This window comes from Monopterus albus, unplaced genomic scaffold, assembly GCF_001952655.1.
Source record: "Monopterus albus unplaced genomic scaffold, M_albus_1.0 scaffold68.1, whole genome shotgun sequence".
NCBI classification, from domain to species: domain Eukaryota; kingdom Metazoa; phylum Chordata; class Actinopteri; order Synbranchiformes; family Synbranchidae; genus Monopterus; species Monopterus albus.
The window spans coordinates 716436-733560 of record NW_018127948.1 but is presented as its reverse complement, the minus strand read 5'-3'; the positions used below and the strand labels follow the sequence as shown (position 1 = coordinate 733560).

The window sequence follows — 17125 nt, the reverse complement described above, 5'->3', positions numbered from 1 at the left end:
AGACTTGCACTGGTCTCAGCAGTCCAGAACACCTCTCCCAATCTCACTGACACCGGACGATGAGCTTACAGAGTTAATATCAGAAATCTAATGAATATGAATGAGGTAAATGAAAGCTGATGAATGTTATCCCTTATCTCCATAAAGATTAGACAGTTCCCTTGAACTTCTACCAAGGACATAAATGATAAAGAACAAATATGAAGAGTTAGCTTGTCTAGAAATTTTATGGTCACTGATAAAGATTCGCCACAACGTAGTGATATATAATGTCTAGATGAGAAGTCGAACATCGTCCAAGCTGCGGTTCATTTTTAATGGTTTCTCCACACTCATGTGCTCAGCAAAGAAAAAAAAAATCAATGCAGATTTTAAAGTGATCTTTTAACAATAGCCTGGGGCTAATATACACACATTAGAGTTATTAAAATATATATGTCTATTAGGGTCTTTTCTTCCCGAGAGACTACGGCTAGGTGACGAAGAGATATATACTCCCATTTTCCTCTTCGTTTTCCTGGTGTCAGATCAATCATGCACCATCCCAATTCAAGGTGAAAGCCATCAAAGTGTCATTCCCCCATTGTCAATGATTCACAGGAAACTCCGACACACAGACGGGCAGGCAGAGAAACAGAAAGGCAGCATCAACAAGCGGGTTAGGGGGGAAACAAACAACCATGCTACCCAGAGAGATTAATCTGCTTTACCGCCAGTCCTCAGGAACAAAATGGGGGGAAAATTCACAGTGAACACAACCCCCAGCTGTAAAATCAGCTAATAAACATCGTCAAACCATATGCAGAAAAGTGCTGAGGTAATCACGAGATAAGATAAGCTGGTGAAACTTTGCTCAAAAACCGCTGGCTTCAGACACCTTCAGGTGAGATGCCAGGAGGTGGATCCTTTTGTAAACTTTGTGTTAGCTGGAGGACACAGTCAGTTAAGATCTGTGAAATGCCTGCGTTCACCATGCTGTGGACTGCAAGCCTCTGTCTCCTCTGGGCCTCATCCATCCTCGGCGCTCCAGTAAACAAACAGAGACAGAAGGTGCTCCTGATCTCCTTCGATGGCTTCCGGTGGGATTACGACCATGATGTGGACACACCAAACCTTGACAAAATGGCCAAGGATGGAGTCAAAGCCCCGTACGTCACACCTCCTTACCTCACTATCACCAGCCCTTCACACTTCACCCTCTTGACAGGTAAAGTGTTCCATTTTCTACAACACTGCTTCCAGTTGGCAGGGGATCTGCATGTCATGTTGAAATAGAAAACCACTCTGAGTTTACTTTGCAAGGATTGAAAAAAAGCCATGGGAAAATAAAATTAGTTTTAATTGAATGTCCCAGGGTCCAACAGCTTTTATAGCTGAGTAAGATGATTATGCTTAGATGACTGAGGGAAGAATTCTCTGTTCCCTTTCTTATTTTGACTCTCAAATCATCAGTGCCAGCTAAAAGAAATTTAACTTCCTTGAAATTAAATTCCTCTAATCTTAGAAGTTGGTCGTAAGACCTTGTCCAAAAGCGTCATGCCACTCAGCCCGTTAAGTTGATAGAATTCTTAATGTGAGTGTGTCACGCTATGAATAATGAGTGCAAGCTGACTGAAAGTGATTCTGTTCCGTAGGCCGCTACGTTGAGAATCACGGGGTAATCCACAACATGTGGTTCAACACGACCACCAAACTGAAAAAGCCTTACTACCAGACTCAGTTTGTGAATGAGTGGTGGGACAATGGCACTCTGCCTATCTGGATCACAGCGCAGAGACAGGTCTGTGCAGCACAATTTCCATCTTATCACTCTGAGAGACTGTTTGGCTGTTTACTAGAAACCATTTCTCTTGACAAAACACCTCTGAAAGCCTGCTGAATGAATTCAGGGAGAATGCTGCAGTTTTATTGCAAATTATTTTGCTGGTGTAGGTGTTAACTGCATGCAAATGACAGCTGCTGTAAGGTCATTGATTTTCTTCTATGTTGACCCACGGTATAAATAGATGAATCCTATGCATGCTTGCAAAAACATTAAGTACATGTGTCGTGTGTGTGTCAGCAATGTGGTCTCTTTTTTCCTACCCTCCCAGGGCCTAAAAGCTGGCTCTCTTCACTTTCCTGGCACAGCTTCCAGTTACCAGGGAGAGAATGCTATGAAGAAAGAAGTAGAGCCAGGGCTCTACAACTACAAGAACGAGACCGCTTGGCGAGTGAACACAGATAAGGTGATGGGTTGGCTGAGACACGAAGATCTGGACTTTGTGTCCCTCTACTTTGGTGAGCCAGATGGAGTAGGCCACAAATATGGTCCAGACTCCCCACAGCGACAGGAGATGGTCAAGCAAGTTGACCGAACCGTGGGCTACATTCGACATTCAGCTGAACAACACGGGCTGACTGATCTCCTGAACATTATCATCACAGCTGACCACGGCATGAGCACGGTGGTCAGAAAGCGTCCGGATGACATCACCCTCTACAAGATCCCAGGGTTCTCATTCAGTGACATCTCCTTCTACCTGCTGGACTATGGACCCTCTGGGATGCTGCTGCCAAAACCAGGCAAACTGGAGAAGGTTTACAACACCTTGAAGGGGGTCCATCCACACCTCCATGTGTACAAGAAGGAGGAGATGCCAAAACACCTCCATTTTGCCAAAAACGATCGTATCCTTCCCATCATTTTATGGGCTGACCCGGGATATCTGATCAATGCGGTGTGTTGATATATGGGATCAATTTATTTTATTTTTTTCTTATTTTGCCTGCTCAAATGTTGGTTGTTACAGACACCTGTAAGACTATAGGCTGGAATTACAAAAATGAGTTCTGCACTGTCTTGGGTTTGGACAAAAGTGCAATATGCTGTAACGATTAAAACCACACAAAGAAATGCAGCGATAGAACTCACCCACTGCAAAACCTTATCAATTTACCCTTTAAAGCAAACCATTAATGTGAGGTTGCCATTTCTGTCCATGAACATGCCAAGTGGCTGAGCACAGCTTTAAAACAGCAGTAAAATATGGAAATGCTAATTTCGCTATTGAGACTACTAAAACCTGCAGATGCTATAACATTTACATTTCATGGTGTAATAGTATCAGTAACTTATTAACAACAGTCAATAACTGACACGATTACAGCCTATTTAAATGGCCATAAGAAAATCAAAAGACAAGCACTGATATACAGAAAATGGCCAGGCAAACAAGCTATGTGCCAACCAGTTTAATCTAGAAATATCTTCAAGTATAGATTACAAAAACACACAAATTACCAAACTGCATTTGGGTGAAATCTGACTCTCTTCAACCAGGAATTTGAATCTGACTATATTTCAATTTTAATCAAGTGCATTTGCACAACCTCCAGATAATCCAGGCCTGGCTGATGACATGCAGCAGTCTCAGATGTTTCATGAAGCTAGTCATGCCTCGAAATTCCAAATTAGCATTTTCATTTGGTTTCACACTCGCTCAGTCGCTCCACTGTGCGGCAAGATTGCAACAGAATGTGTCAGTCAGTACTGAGAACTATCACATCATAATTTAAAGAGTAACTTATGTAAATGGCCTCAAACTTAATTTTAGGAGTAAATAACCAACATCAAGTGCCCTCACATGCTGATCATGAGAAAAATAATCACTTCTATGAATGCACTGATGAAATGGGTTATCTAAATTTGGTTACAAGTACTCATGGCATGACTGTATGATCAAACATCATGTCCTTTCCCTTTACAGCATGCCCATTTAAACTCCTTTTTGTTTGACCCTAGAAAAGGAAAAACATTTTGAGACTAAGATGACTTGTGACAGTTATATTGCATTATCTTGGCATGAAACCTAATGCAGACTACTAAACTATCAACTAAATGTATTACAAGTCTTTTCTAAAAATGGAAATTTAGGAGATGGATTAAAATTCCCATTTAGCCACTGTCTTGAGGCGACAGTAGTCACAAAGAGAAAACAGGACTTCATTCAACAGTATGAAAACAACTTCCGTTGGCCAATACCTCCCTCTGCTGACTAAATGAGAGCCGGTCAAGATGTGTGAACTCTGTTGCTGATCCCATCATAAAATCACAGTTTTATAAAAGTTACAGTCTGAATGTAGCAATGTTATCCATCTCTCTGTGTCCCTTGCAGCATCTCCCAGTTCAGTTCAACAAAGGAGAGCACGGCTTTGACAACCAAGAGATGGACATGAAGGTTTTCTTCAGGGCAGTGGGCCCGGCATTTCGTAAGAACCTAGTGGTGGAGCCCTTTGAGAGTGTGAACATCTACCCCTTGATGTGTCACATCCTGGGCATCCAGCCAGAGGTCAACGATGGCCACCTGAATGCCACCAAGTGCATGCTGGTTCCTAAGACTACTACCAGTACTCAGGGTGAGCTTAACAGACTAATGAGTCTTTCCCCATGGCTTCGAAAGCGTGTCACTCCAACACCTGCTCCTTCATTGCTGGGCTGTTCATCCATCATTTCTGACTTCACATATGTCTAATTCAGATGCAGAGCTACTGTAGGTTAAACCTATAGAGGAAATGGGGTAACATAACACTGTGGTCCGTTAAAAATATATAGTATCAGTCTACAAATTCATTCTATTAATCAACCTTTCAAAACACTCTTCTGTCTCTGTTTTTTTCTAGCCACAGGTAAGGGTGTGGATCTCCGACAAAATGCCTTTACTGGACTGGCCGCAGTGACTGGATTCCTTGCCGTAGTTTTTATAGTGGCGATGTCCTACAAAATATTCAAGAAGAAAAGCAAGAGCGAAAGGTAATGACTCAGTAGTATAATGTTTGATCACTGTAGGGGTGGAAACATGGATGAAATATTTTGAAGACTACTGTTAAGAATAATAATATTTTAATACTGATAAATACGTCACGATTCTTCTCTGTTTCAGATCAGGAAGTTTAAAAGATATTACAGATGAAAAACCTGAAAAACAAACTGCATTTTGATCATCACACAAAAATGTAATGCTTCAGGGTGAGACAGCTGCCTGCGGACATTCCTTCCGACTGATTGGCATTACATGTGAGGAAAGACAATACCTGGATTGCACAAAGAATAAAACCAGAATAATGCATATCTATGTTGTGCAAGTAGTGCTTCTTTTAAATACCGATTAAAAATGAACCAAATTGAGGAAACTGATTAAGATTAAATAACTCACCAGCTCAATTTTTGCTTAGTATTCCAATTGTGTTGAATTCTCTGATGCTACGTTTGAACATGGTATATACATGTATTATTATAGGCCATGTCTGTCCCACAACACGTTGTAATTAAATGTTGGAATGAATGGACAATTTGAAACACCATATAATCGTGTATATAACATTAAACTGCCTTAAACCTCAGTATAGCTGCCTTGAATATGAGCATCTTCTGAAGCCACAATCACAAAATATGTGTCTGTTAATTGCTATTCATTATTTTAAAACTACAAACAAGTTAAGCAAGGTACTATAAAAAGAAAATAATGCAGGTTTTTAATAACATTTCAGTATAAATGTTGGTCCATGTCTGTACTTTAATTTACAGTAGGTGAATATTTTAAGATCAGAGGACGGTGTCTGCCAAGGGACACACTTCATCAACTACAATAATCAGTTGCCCGCCTCTCCTCGCGAAAAATCGTCAAGATTTGTACTGAAGCACTACACGTCCGGTTACAACTTTCAACGTAACACAATGTTTCACTTCTGAGCCTCTTGCCCTCCACACTATCACGTGTGTGTGATTGTATTTATAAAGCATTAAAAAAACACGCATTACCACAAATACTATAATTAAAAAGTTATAACAAAACGTCACTGTTTTGAATCTTTTGGTGTTAAGTTATTTTACTTTATTTTTCATTAAAAAAATGTGTATAAGTTAAAAAATGTTGCATGTGTGCTGTGACCAACTGCAGTAACAAAAAGCAATTGTGCACGACATTTATTGTAATAATTTCTTTTTCTGTAGCATTGGCAACATCTGGTTTGATAACATCTGGTCTGATCTAGATCATAACAAACTATCCTTCAGTGTTAACGCATTTACACTTCATATTTACTGCTAATAAACATTGCTCTTAGCAAACGGGTTTTTACATTTTAGTGTATGCTAAAACAAACTGTGGATTCCTATTTCACCATTTTTTGCTTACTACTACCATTACTACATAAAACGGAATAGCTGCACTTAAACCAACAATACTTTTTTTAGCCACATATCGTCTCTTCAGACCAGTTCAGTCATTATTTAGCCAACTTTACCGAATACAGTTTTGGGCAAGACCTTTATTATGAAGGCAAAACACTGGGCATCCGGTTTAGGCTTCTCGTAATTGCGTCTGGCTTGACGCAGCGCTCGTGCTTTGATAAGGCTTCTTATTCGAGCGAAAGCAGACATGGAGGAGCTGAGCGCCGTGGGAGAGCAGGTTTTTGATGCGGAGTGCATTTTAAACAAACGACTGAGAAAGGTCAGAGCTGTGAAACATCGTGAGCTGTGGCTGCATTGTTTTGGGGCGGCTGTTTGCAAATGCTGTTTCTCTGCTGGTTTTCTTTCAGGGAAAGTTGGAGTTTCTTGTGAAGTGGAGGGGATGGTCATCCAAGTAAGTAGAAGTGGTGCTGCTCAGCCCGAAACAATGAAGACAACAACGTGTCGCTTGTTGCTTTTAGTAAAACTGCTACCTAAACCGCTGTTTTTGTTTTATTTATTTACTTACTCATTTATTTATTGTCAAAAGCACCGAGTCCACAGTGCAGCGACGACGGGACAGTGTTTCCTCGTGTTTCTGGAGGCAGTTTGTTGAAATACAGCTCACAAATTGTGCCTTTACATTTCCTTTCTTTTGTTCATAACGACTCAGATTTGGGAAGTTAGCAGAAAGCCAAGGAAAACAGGCCTACATTATTTTTCATTAGCTATTTTCCATACCTCTATTTAACCACACAGTCGTAACATTTTATTGTTGATTCAAAACAAGTTTTTTTTTTTTGCATGGCAAAAATTTGCGAAGACTGATCTTTGATTTATAGCTACTTTATACCATGATAGATTCATTCCATAACCAAACAACCTCACTTACGTTGTTCTGTCTTTATCCTGAATTTCTGTTGCTGCTTCAAAGGCTCCACTGCCTTTATTTCTCGTCACTTGCCCTTTCTGTTCACTCCACATTGTTGCTGTAATCCACCGCCAGTGCACACTATTGCCTTGCAGCACCATGGCTTTCTGTTAGAACCACATCCTTTGTGTGTGTTTGTGTGTGTGCGTGTTGGGAAAGGGTGGGGGTGATTATCTTACTGGTGACTGCTGATCAGAAGAGGCTATTCAAAACAAGTGATGATGAGGAGAAAGGGCACATGCATTGCAACAGAACAAAACCATTTCTTTTCAGTTTGAGGCTGTTTCTGAAATACATAGGACGAGTAACTCAGCAAAAAAAAAAAAAAAAAAAAAGCGCAGAACCTGTCAGGATGTACAGGTGCAAAAGGAACAATAGCAAAAAAAGTTAGTGTTGTTGTCTAAATGACACTAGCACAACAAACAATATATAGAAAGTCTATATATTGCAATACAACAACGTCACTATGTATCATTTTGTGTAGTGATATTTATGGTGTGGTCTCCATACACCAGCGATTTCATATCTTTTGTAAATAAGACAGTCTAACAGAACATAAGTCTGGTTGTTCTTTACATAATCATATCAGGCCTAGAAGGGGAGAGAAATAAAGTAAATACAAATATTCTGCAGCTACTCCTACATTGTTGTCATTGAATTTTTAATTATAATGTGATTGAATCGAATTGTACACACCATATCGTGCACTTCCAAAAATGTTCTTCCTTCCTGTTTGGTTCATGTATAGCAGAGATGGGCGGTCATGTATTCACTATGGTTTTGCTCATCATGGAAAAAAAACGAGATTATTCAAAACTGAATCTGATTTGGTGGCTGTAGGAAACAAGTGGTAAAGTACCTTCTGTGATATGTCACTGAAATATTCAAAAACTCCCCACATATTTCTGCAACAGCAAAATTGTATCACACTTTTACATTTTTGAACTTTTTTCCCCATTGAAGTCCAAGAAATAGTCCAAACCCCGAATAAACTTTTTAATTATACAACTTTAATTAATAAACTATGCAAATGTGTTTATAGCTGTTCCAAAGGGATACACTCCGAAGTGGGATGACAAACGCGCTGTCTGACAGGTTGTTAACAGGCAGCTGGGTGTGCCAGTCGCTGTCGGGTTGTCGGTTTCGGAAAACTACAAAATTTGTCAGGATGCGGCCCTCCAAAATCACTGTTGGAAATGATTTCAGATTCTGTCAGACATGCCGCCGTTGTCAATCAAGTAACAGTTCACATCTGTTCGCATTCTTAATGACTAACATGTTTGATTGTTAAATGAGAATGTACACATCTGAAGGTAACAGCTTGACATGCGATGAGACACCTCACTAGTTTTCATGTAAAAAGCCCGACTGAAAAATATCTTGCCTCACATAAATATGTTGCTAACAAGGAACAAAATATCAGCTTATCCTAACTGCTGTCTCTTGGTGAGTGCTACACTGTACTGGGCTATTTGTCTATTTAAAGCAAAGTAGCACTAAATTATAGTGCTGTTATTATTATTAAGATTTTGTTTTTACTGTGGCACCATTACTGTAATACTACATGTTTGTTCTTGCCCTGTTTCACAGCCAGCCCTTAAACAGTGTTAATGACAATACAGATTAAGAGTAAGATCATCACTGTTGGAACAGAGTCCTTTGTTTCTGAATGAACAAACCGTTAAAAGGACGTATTCTAAATTTTGAGTCACTGCTGAGACTGAAGGGTACGTTTTATCTTGATGGGCAACCCTACTTCTTTGTTTTGACTAATCCTGTGATGTGAAACACTCTTCATGTCACTTTATTTCAGACACAACAGCTGGGAGCCCCAAGAAAACATCCTTGACCCAAGACTACTGGCTGCTTTCAACAAAAAGTGAGTATCCTTATTGTAACAATAACCCACCAATTAGCGGTCTGTTAGCTTTGTAACACATAAACACACATCGAGTGGATTTTGAAGATGCCATACTCACGGGTTGGATACACTGTACATATACATGCATTTCAGGTGTAGCCAGTAGTTCGCTCATTGTGCACTATTTGTCAGAGTTTTGGGCCATAGTTTTCCCTTCTCCCAGGTGTTCTGTAGACTGTGTGCTTTTTGTACACCAAACACTTCCAATGCAGGAGTGAGGTGCACACAAGGTGCAACACGGCACATGCTACGCTTTTGGTCTGTATTACTGTGTGCACAATGTGGGCCATCGTGCGTGCAAATACAACCGACACAGAATCCGATATCGTAGTGATCAGCCAGTCACCGGTCATGAACGGTCAAGCTGAAAACCCACAAACTCTGATCTCTAGCCGATTGATCAGTGGATCTCTAATTTTAGCCATTATCGTGATTTCTTTATGTCAGACAGCAGAGTAAAATTTGAAAGTTAGAAAACATTTTCCAGACCTAATTAATTCACATTAGATGTAGCTGTAGTCCTAGTGATATGTCAAATACTCCACATTGATTCATTCAGTGCACTTCACATTAATTGGGATTTTTCCAGGATCATATTGCTCATCTACTGCATGTTTTTCCATTGTTGAACGGTGAAAAAAAACTTCAGATTTTATCAAAACGGTGTATGTTGTCTAATACTTAAAAATTCCGCTTTATGCATTTGTTGAAATGTATTTTTATAGAGAGCAAGAAAAGGAGCTTCTGATGCTCAAGAGAGGCAAAAGGCCAAGAGGACGACCACGGAAAATCCTAGTAAGTACAACTCAAAGCTGAACGTCAGAATGTCAGGGCTCAGCACACAGTATCTAATATAATATTTGCTCTTTAATTTAGGAAAATGTGCCTGAAGCTCCACAGTCAAGCAGCTCTTCGTCTGGCTCATCATCATCCTCCGATTCCTCATCCTCATGCTCCTCCTCTTCCTCCTCAACAGACGATGACGATGACGACAGCATTAACCGGGCGAACCAGAGTGTCAGAACACGGGACCTTCATCCTGTCCCTCAGAAGAAGGCACAGATTGTCATGGCAAAACAGGATCCCCCAAAGAAACGAAGCAGGAAACCTCTGCCCCCTGAAGTGAAGGAATTTCAGCAGAACAAGGGCCCTCGCAAAATCCTGAAGGCAGCCAAAGATATAGATCTTCCAGGAGTTATCAAAAAGCCTGTTCATCCGGCCAGTTTCGCCTTCATGGGTTTTCATCGGGGCTCGGCCAGAGATACAGTGGGTGGTCAGAACCGGGGCATAGTGACCCAGGGTGGGGCTATTAAAAGCTCCTTGAGCTCCATGGGATCTGGCAGGTCAGCCCAACCTGCCTCCTTCTCCCTGAACAAATCCAGCCAAAGCAGGAATTTTTTTTAGTATGAACAGTGGGACAAGTCTGGATCTGAAAGCAGCTGCTAGCAAATCCAAAGGGGTAGCAGCGATGAATTTGAATACATCCAGACACCCTATTCAAGGAACAACTGCGCATACACAAAGCTCATCCTCCAGTGGACAAAAAAAACCCCAGGGCCCTGTGTCAGCACTGCAGCAGATGCCCCATACTAAAGCAGTGTCTTCCTTAGCATCTAAAACTGCCTCCTCCAATCATGGCTCTAACCTTCAACCGCTCAACCTTCAGAACAAACTGGCAGAAAGCAACGACGCTGGAAATGGCACTGCCACAGTATCAGGCCTGAGGAATGCAGCGAGCCCAGCAAGAAAAACTACTGTCACACAAAATCAGGAGTATAATTCTCCTAATAGTCCTGTGACCCCTGGAAAATCACAGGTCAGAAAGAGCCAGTCTGGAGCAGACAAGGTCAAGGAGGCAGCTGAAATTCAGACCTCCAGTGTCCAAGCCAGGCTGGAGAAGAGCAGTGTACATACTACAGAGGCCCGGAGTCAGCAAGAGAGGTCAGCCTCCAAAGATGGCAAGAAAGCCAAAATGAATGACATAAGCACAGGTGAAGAGGACAGCAGCTCAGACTCCGATCAGGATTCTTCCTACAACAGACAAAATTGCTCAGTATCGGTCCAGAACCAGGACTGGAAGCCCACGCGTAGCCTGATAGAACATGTGTTCGTAACAGATGTCACTGCTAATCTAGTCACCGTCACAGTCAAGGAGTCTCCTACCAGCGTGGGCTTCTTCAGCATTCGCAACTACTGACACTGCAAACCACGCGGGCTTCGAAGCAGAGGCGATCTGGGTTCTGAAGGAATTAGACAAACCCAGAATTTTTGAAGAACACATCAGGGAATAAAGGTTGATTTGCTCATCCTCTTTTTCATTAAAACAACCTATTTTTAGGTTTAAAAAGGGAAAAAAAAACAAGTGAACAACCGATAATCTCAGAAATCTTTGTATGAAATTGCATTGTTACTGGGGTCCTGGAGAAAAATAACCTCATCACATTCATCATATAAGTAACTCCATGTAGGCTGTTGAATCGGTGAAATATTAGCAGTCATGCTTTCATTAACAGTGATCAGTTTCTCTATTGATGAGATCATTACAGCAGCTAGGAGGAATGTCTTAATGAAGAACTTATTAAAGGATAGGCATGATAGCATTTTTATGGGTAGCAGACTTTTAGCTGATGTGAATTCACACAGTATCAGTCACTGGCCAATGTAAACTAGTTTTTAAATCTTAGTCTAGTATTGTTTATTTGGTAATGCTACTTAAATTAGCTACCTCTGTTTATTCAACATTGCCTACATGTGTATATTCATTTCTTCTGGGATAGGAAAACCTTTCCCTCCAGGGTATACCATCACTGTGTCCATAGAATCCTCCTATAAATGTGCTGGGCTCTCACGGTGTATAAACGTGGTAGTGCCAGTGACCAGTTCGAACAGGAGACAACAGCTTCACTTCTGTGCCACACTGTGTTGACCTGTGCTCACCGTTATCATTTCAAAAAGAACTTTCATTCCACAGTGCAGCCAGTTTATCAGCTCAGTTTTCCAAACGGGCTGAAGCATGCAGGGAGTCAGATACGGTATCTTGGTTCCTCTCCGGCGTTCAGATAAGAGCTGGCTGAGGTTTGTTCTTCTGCCTTTTGCATCAGTTCTGTCCTTCAGTGAGGTACAGCACCCACCAGCAATTTTAATCTTCTCTGACTCGTAATTAACACAGACAAAAGCCAGAGAGCGAGTGGGATGATCGTGGACAGTACCGCAGACGAGGCTTCTCCCTCGGCCTGTCAGAGCCTCCCAGGAACCTTTGACATTGCTGAAGGCGATTGCTTTGAACCCACTGTAGGACAAGTTGGATGTGGACAAAGCTCGACAACAAACTGCTCTGCAGTGTTTGTAGCTGATCATAAAACGCCAGATTTCATTGTGTCTTGCTGGTGTTTCATATATCTCAAATGTCCAGTAATGAAATACCTTTTTTAATAATTGGAGCTGCAGACATCTCATTTCACCTGCATGTGGGGGTTGAGGAGCTGCCAGCCCTGGATTCCCAGAGAGGAAAACAAAGGTCTTTATCTGATGCAACAGAAAAGAAACCGCAACAATGTGCGCTACTTTCTGCTCCCTTGAGAGGAGTTCAGCAACAAAGCACTTCGACTGAACTCTCCTGTCTAATCCTGCTCTGCAGACTGTGCCTTTCTTTTTCTCAAAGACTGAACACAAAGGCATTACCCCAAAGATGGCTAGAATTTCAGGTTGTTCAGTAAAGAAGTGCCCCTAGAGCCTTGCTTGAAGACTGTACTGTTTTTGCTTTCTGGTCCATATTGCTTTGAAACACAAAGAAACCTTGCTGGAAGACTTATCACTAATGTACAGAACACAAGACGATAAATATGCGATGCCTTATTTAAATAACTGGTTTAGGTCCAAGTTTTAAAAGCAGTTTCATTAAAGATCAGCTGAAAAGAAAAAAGGAGTGCATTCTCGTATGTATGTTACAAGTAAAAAGCATTTGGTGTCTTGTCAGTATCAAATCAAGGATTCGGCAGTAGGTAAAGATTAGTCTAGGTTCAATCAGAACGTCACCGCCACCATGTTACAGACTATGGGGTAATGCAAGGTATCTATATAAAAATCTTATGTTTCCTTCATGTTTTATTGTATCTGCTTTTTGTAATTAATGGAAAGAAAGAACTCTGTAAATGTCTTCAGTTTTGGTCTTTTTTAGATCTACTAACCATTTAAATTGAATGTTCTTTTTTTTTTTTTTACACTATTTATTTCAAATTGAGAGCCTTTCAGGGTAGGGCAGTGTCATCAATCACTGTATTGAGCCACTTGTCAATTTAACTAATAAATGGTACAAACTTGTGTGACTTTTTTTATTTTCTGTAGGCTAATTTATAAAGCAAATTGCACAACATTTGCCAGTTCCATCTTCTTTAATGTGGCAATTAGCTGGTTTTCTCTGATTTATGTCACTGTAAAATTTAAGATACTTGGGCTGCGGTCTGTTTTCTCCAACATAAACAAATTGAAGACATTACGCTGGGCTTCTGGGTTGGTATTTTTCATGATTTCCTTATATTTTACAGACTAACCATTCAATAAAACAGATAAAGACAATAAAAAGTGGAAGCCCTAGCTTAAAATGATTCAGAATATCTCGTTACCACGAACAGAGATGCCGTCGACTTGTATGACTGATTTATGCTGATGCTATGCCAGATGTCAAAACTTGATTTGATCCTTCAATCTCTGTGGTGCAGTGTTGTTTTTAGTGTCACTGATAAACAAGTCACTTAAGCAACAATTATCCATTAGAAGAAAAAAGATGAGCCCCAGTCAAGTAGGAATTTCTTACCTTCACTATTCCTTCATGGACACTTGCTTTGTAAGAACCACTAGATGGTGATATTGTACTTGAAGGCAGACACCTAGAGTATGAACGCTTATAGTGAAAGGCACATAATAATATCTATAAACCACATATGGCCTCAATGAATAAAGTTGTGATCTATCTATAAGTACAGTTTCTATTGTCAAGTGCTTGCCAAAGAGAAATGTTGACGTGCTCTGTTCCCACTACATTCTCATCTGATCATTTTGGTAATACTGCAAACCCGGACGTGAGTGCACTTTCCCTGCATGGCCAGTGATTACACTTAATCTCCTTCAGTTTGATTTGCCACAAGTCTGCAGAGGTATTGGATGTGAGCATTACTTGGCATTGCAACGCCTTGTGTGTCTAACCCTGACAAACCTGTGGTGCCCACTGAGAATTGTGAAGTTCTGTGATGGCGGCAAACACAGAATAACTCCGCTTGTGATCGGATACTTAGTTGTTCAAATCAAACAGTCTCAGTAACAGAAAGCCACTAAAGCAGAGGACAATTCAGCCAGTCCGTCTTGTGGTTTTTGCCAGTTTCCCATCATTTGTAAGCTTTGGAGAACAGGTTGTTTTGTTGTATTAATCCTTGACCGCTAGTATCACCATTGACCTGCATGTAAATGTGCTATATTGTTTGTACTACTGTAAAACAAGTGGCTGATTAAGTTATTTAGGTAAACTGCAGAAAAATAATTTTTTTAATTTGTAATTTTACAGTGTACAAACCATTTTAAGTGACATCAAATAAAAGTGTCAAACATTTGTAGTATTCTTCACCATGCTTTTCTCTACCTTAGAGCATTATTTCCTTAATGGCTGTGGGATTTTTTTTTTACTGCCAAAAAAAAAGGCAGATGGAGGTTGACACCTAGAGCTCTGGCAACTTACAGTGACTAAACAGTGCTCCAACTCAAGGACCATGGTAGTATGAAGGGTTATGGAGGCTTTCTGGGTCATACATCATAGGCAGAATGTGAAAAGATGTCTCAGGTTTGAGTTATTGTGTACAACCCCTGTCAACATAGCCAGACAGTATCAGACAGACAGATTTATTTTAGTTGTGTCAAGTGCTAAAGTGCCCAGTACCACAAATACTGTTGCTTCCATAAATACAAAAAAAAAAACATTTTCAAACTCTTCTCCTTCCATTACAGAACTCTGCCACATAAAAAGTTAAGTTTCCAAAACACAACTCAAGTGTCTTATAGTCGTCCATCCCAAAAATTTGTCAGATATTGAAGACATTTTACAAAAAGGAGTATCCCTCAAAACATCAAACAATGGACAATAAAATATAAACTGGATTTAATATCAGTTCAGTTGGGTACCCATAGGCGAGACATATTTCTTTAAGCAATACCAAAATGTAAAAATATATCCATAAAGTCCACATCAAAAAGACAGTTTAAAAAAAGGAAAAGAACAGACATATTTTTAATAAAATACTGAGTTCTATTGTTGGCCATTGTAGTTATCACTATAATAGTGCATCCTATTTTATAAGCTCAGTATTTTTTTTTTTTTTTTTTTTTTTGCATGTAAAAAATGTAATCTGCTAAATAAGTAGTAATGGTAACTCTCAAGCAAAGGTAGTTCAGTAACAAGTACTCTATTTCCCCCTAAAATGTAGTGGAGTCAAAGTGTAAAATATCATAAAATAGCAACACTCAAATAAAGGCAAATACTTAAACATTTATCTTGATTAAATGTAGTTACAGTACAGTCCACAAGTAGTTCTCAGATTTCAAAATGTGGCAAAGTGAGGAAAGTGGTGTAAGAAGCATTTTGGTTTTGCTACTAAATGTACAAGAACGTCTGCAGCACCTTCCAGCACACAGACACCCCTCTCCCTCTTTCACCACCCCAGTATTTACACTCTTAAAAACAGTTACCCAGCCTGCCTAACTGACAGAAGTTATTACGCAATGCGCTTTATTCCATAATTTATAGAGGTCCCCATCCCAGTCATGTGGAATTCTCCCAAAATAAATTCAAGTAAACACTTACGCGACAAAGAGGCACTCACAGTGGCCTGGTATGCGTATTCACACACACACACACACACATATGTATATGTACAGTACATACATATACATACATAAAGAAAAGCACTGAGTTCAGGCCTGGGCTGGGAGAGAGTCTAACACCTCCACCTCACCCCCAATGCTGATGCACCAACCCCATTGCCTATTGCCCCCACCCAACACCTGACTCCTGGAAAAACCATCATCCATCACAAAAACACAAAGCCCAAAACATGTCGTTCTGGAGAGTGTTCAGCAAGTTCATCTCCAGGGATGCTTTTGTTTTTCTCCGTAGTACGTCTCATTGTTTTAGCAACACAAGATGTCGTAAATCAGCCAGCGCTTTGCCTAACTCTGGCCTTTGTTTAAAAAGCCAGAAAAAAGATTTTTCCATGATGCCATGTTGAAAGTAAGCAACTGATCCAGAGGATGCAACCAAACACCTGATTGGAGACATATGGGAACTTATTTTACTTACCTTTTTATGGGCAGAAAAGATTTTACTTAATTTGCAGGAAGACAAAAGTGCAAAAGATAGAAAGTATCATCAACTTAAAGTCTTCTGTTTTGAAAAGCATGCATTACTTTGTATCTACCAATATAAGCCATGATATTTTATCTTTCTAATGATTTATGATGGCTCCATACCAACCAAGAGGCAATCTTGCCTTTTTTTACTTTCAGCTTTTTCACTGGCTAGAATCCAGGCTGGATATCAACTACTACGAGTATTTCAAGGCTGATATTAATCATTCATTTTCTCTGTTTGTATTTGTGTTTGTGTCTCCTCTCTACCTTGAGGGTCGTAACCAAATGGGAATGGTTGAGTTTAAAATGCCTGGGATGGCTGCTATTCAATTTCAAAGGGAATGTTTAGAAACCTGATCCGACTCTCCAGCGAGCATACCTTCTACACCCACATCTCCCTCACCCCTCATTCTAAATCACTCCACTGGAGCAGTGTAAACAAACTTCAGTTTGCTCTCTGATATTGAGAGGTTAAGACAAGCAGCAATCCTCCACTATGACAACATGGCCTCAGACAGACGATGTCATCTGTCTTACCTCACTCTCCATCCATCACTACGCCGGAGTCGACATGTCTGACAGTCCCACTCTCGCTTTTCTCGCTGGCACAGTCCTCCCCATCTGTCACATTTTCCTCCAAGCTTACTTTTATTACAACAGATGAACTCCGCCT

At 40.4% G+C, this 17125-nt stretch overlaps 3 protein-coding genes across 5 annotated transcripts in view; 2 read left to right on the top strand and 1 right to left on the bottom strand.

Annotated features, from left to right (window-relative positions):
* LOC109962837 (RNA binding protein fox-1 homolog 3-like) overlaps positions 1 to 17125 on the bottom strand; it is a 483365-nt gene that overhangs the window by 424682 nt on the left and 41558 nt on the right. The window contains exon 1 of one of the 3 annotated variants that reach the window (XM_020604889.1): positions 16990 to 17112. The exons of the other annotated variants lie outside the window; for them this stretch is intronic. The gene's annotated coding sequence lies outside the window, so the exon portion shown is untranslated. Of the gene's footprint in view, positions 1 to 16989; positions 17113 to 17125 lie in introns of those variants that run through there. 3 annotated transcript variants of the gene reach the window in all.
* Positions 465 to 5093, top strand: LOC109962836 (ectonucleotide pyrophosphatase/phosphodiesterase family member 7-like). The gene is made up of 6 exons (XM_020604878.1): positions 465 to 1207; positions 1635 to 1780; positions 2094 to 2720; positions 4158 to 4398; positions 4663 to 4792; positions 4923 to 5093. The coding sequence occupies exons 1-6, from the start codon at positions 889 to 891 to the stop codon at positions 4978 to 4980; spliced, it is 1521 nt and encodes a 506-aa protein (XP_020460534.1). The 5' UTR covers positions 465 to 888; the 3' UTR covers positions 4981 to 5093.
* On the top strand, positions 6405 to 13394 carry cbx2 (chromobox homolog 2 (Drosophila Pc class)). Its single transcript, XM_020604896.1, is given in 6 exon segments — positions 6405 to 6491; positions 6580 to 6623; positions 8953 to 9018; positions 9786 to 9855; positions 9937 to 10458; positions 10460 to 13394. Coding segments are annotated over 6 exon segments (1572 nt in total). The 5' UTR covers positions 6405 to 6419; the 3' UTR covers positions 11258 to 13394.

Excerpts from the sequence above, each read along its gene's own strand:
- LOC109962836 (XM_020604878.1), top strand. The coding sequence starts at position 889 with ATGCCAGGAGGTGGATCCTTTTGTAAACTTTGTGTTAGCTGGAGGACA. Across the intron at positions 4,399-4,662 it reads GACTACTACCAGTACTCAGG|CCACAGGTAAGGGTGTGGAT; the intron begins GTGAGCTTAACA and ends GTTTTTTTCTAG. Across the intron at positions 4,793-4,922 it reads AAGAAAAGCAAGAGCGAAAG|ATCAGGAAGTTTAAAAGATA; the intron begins GTAATGACTCAG and ends TCTCTGTTTCAG.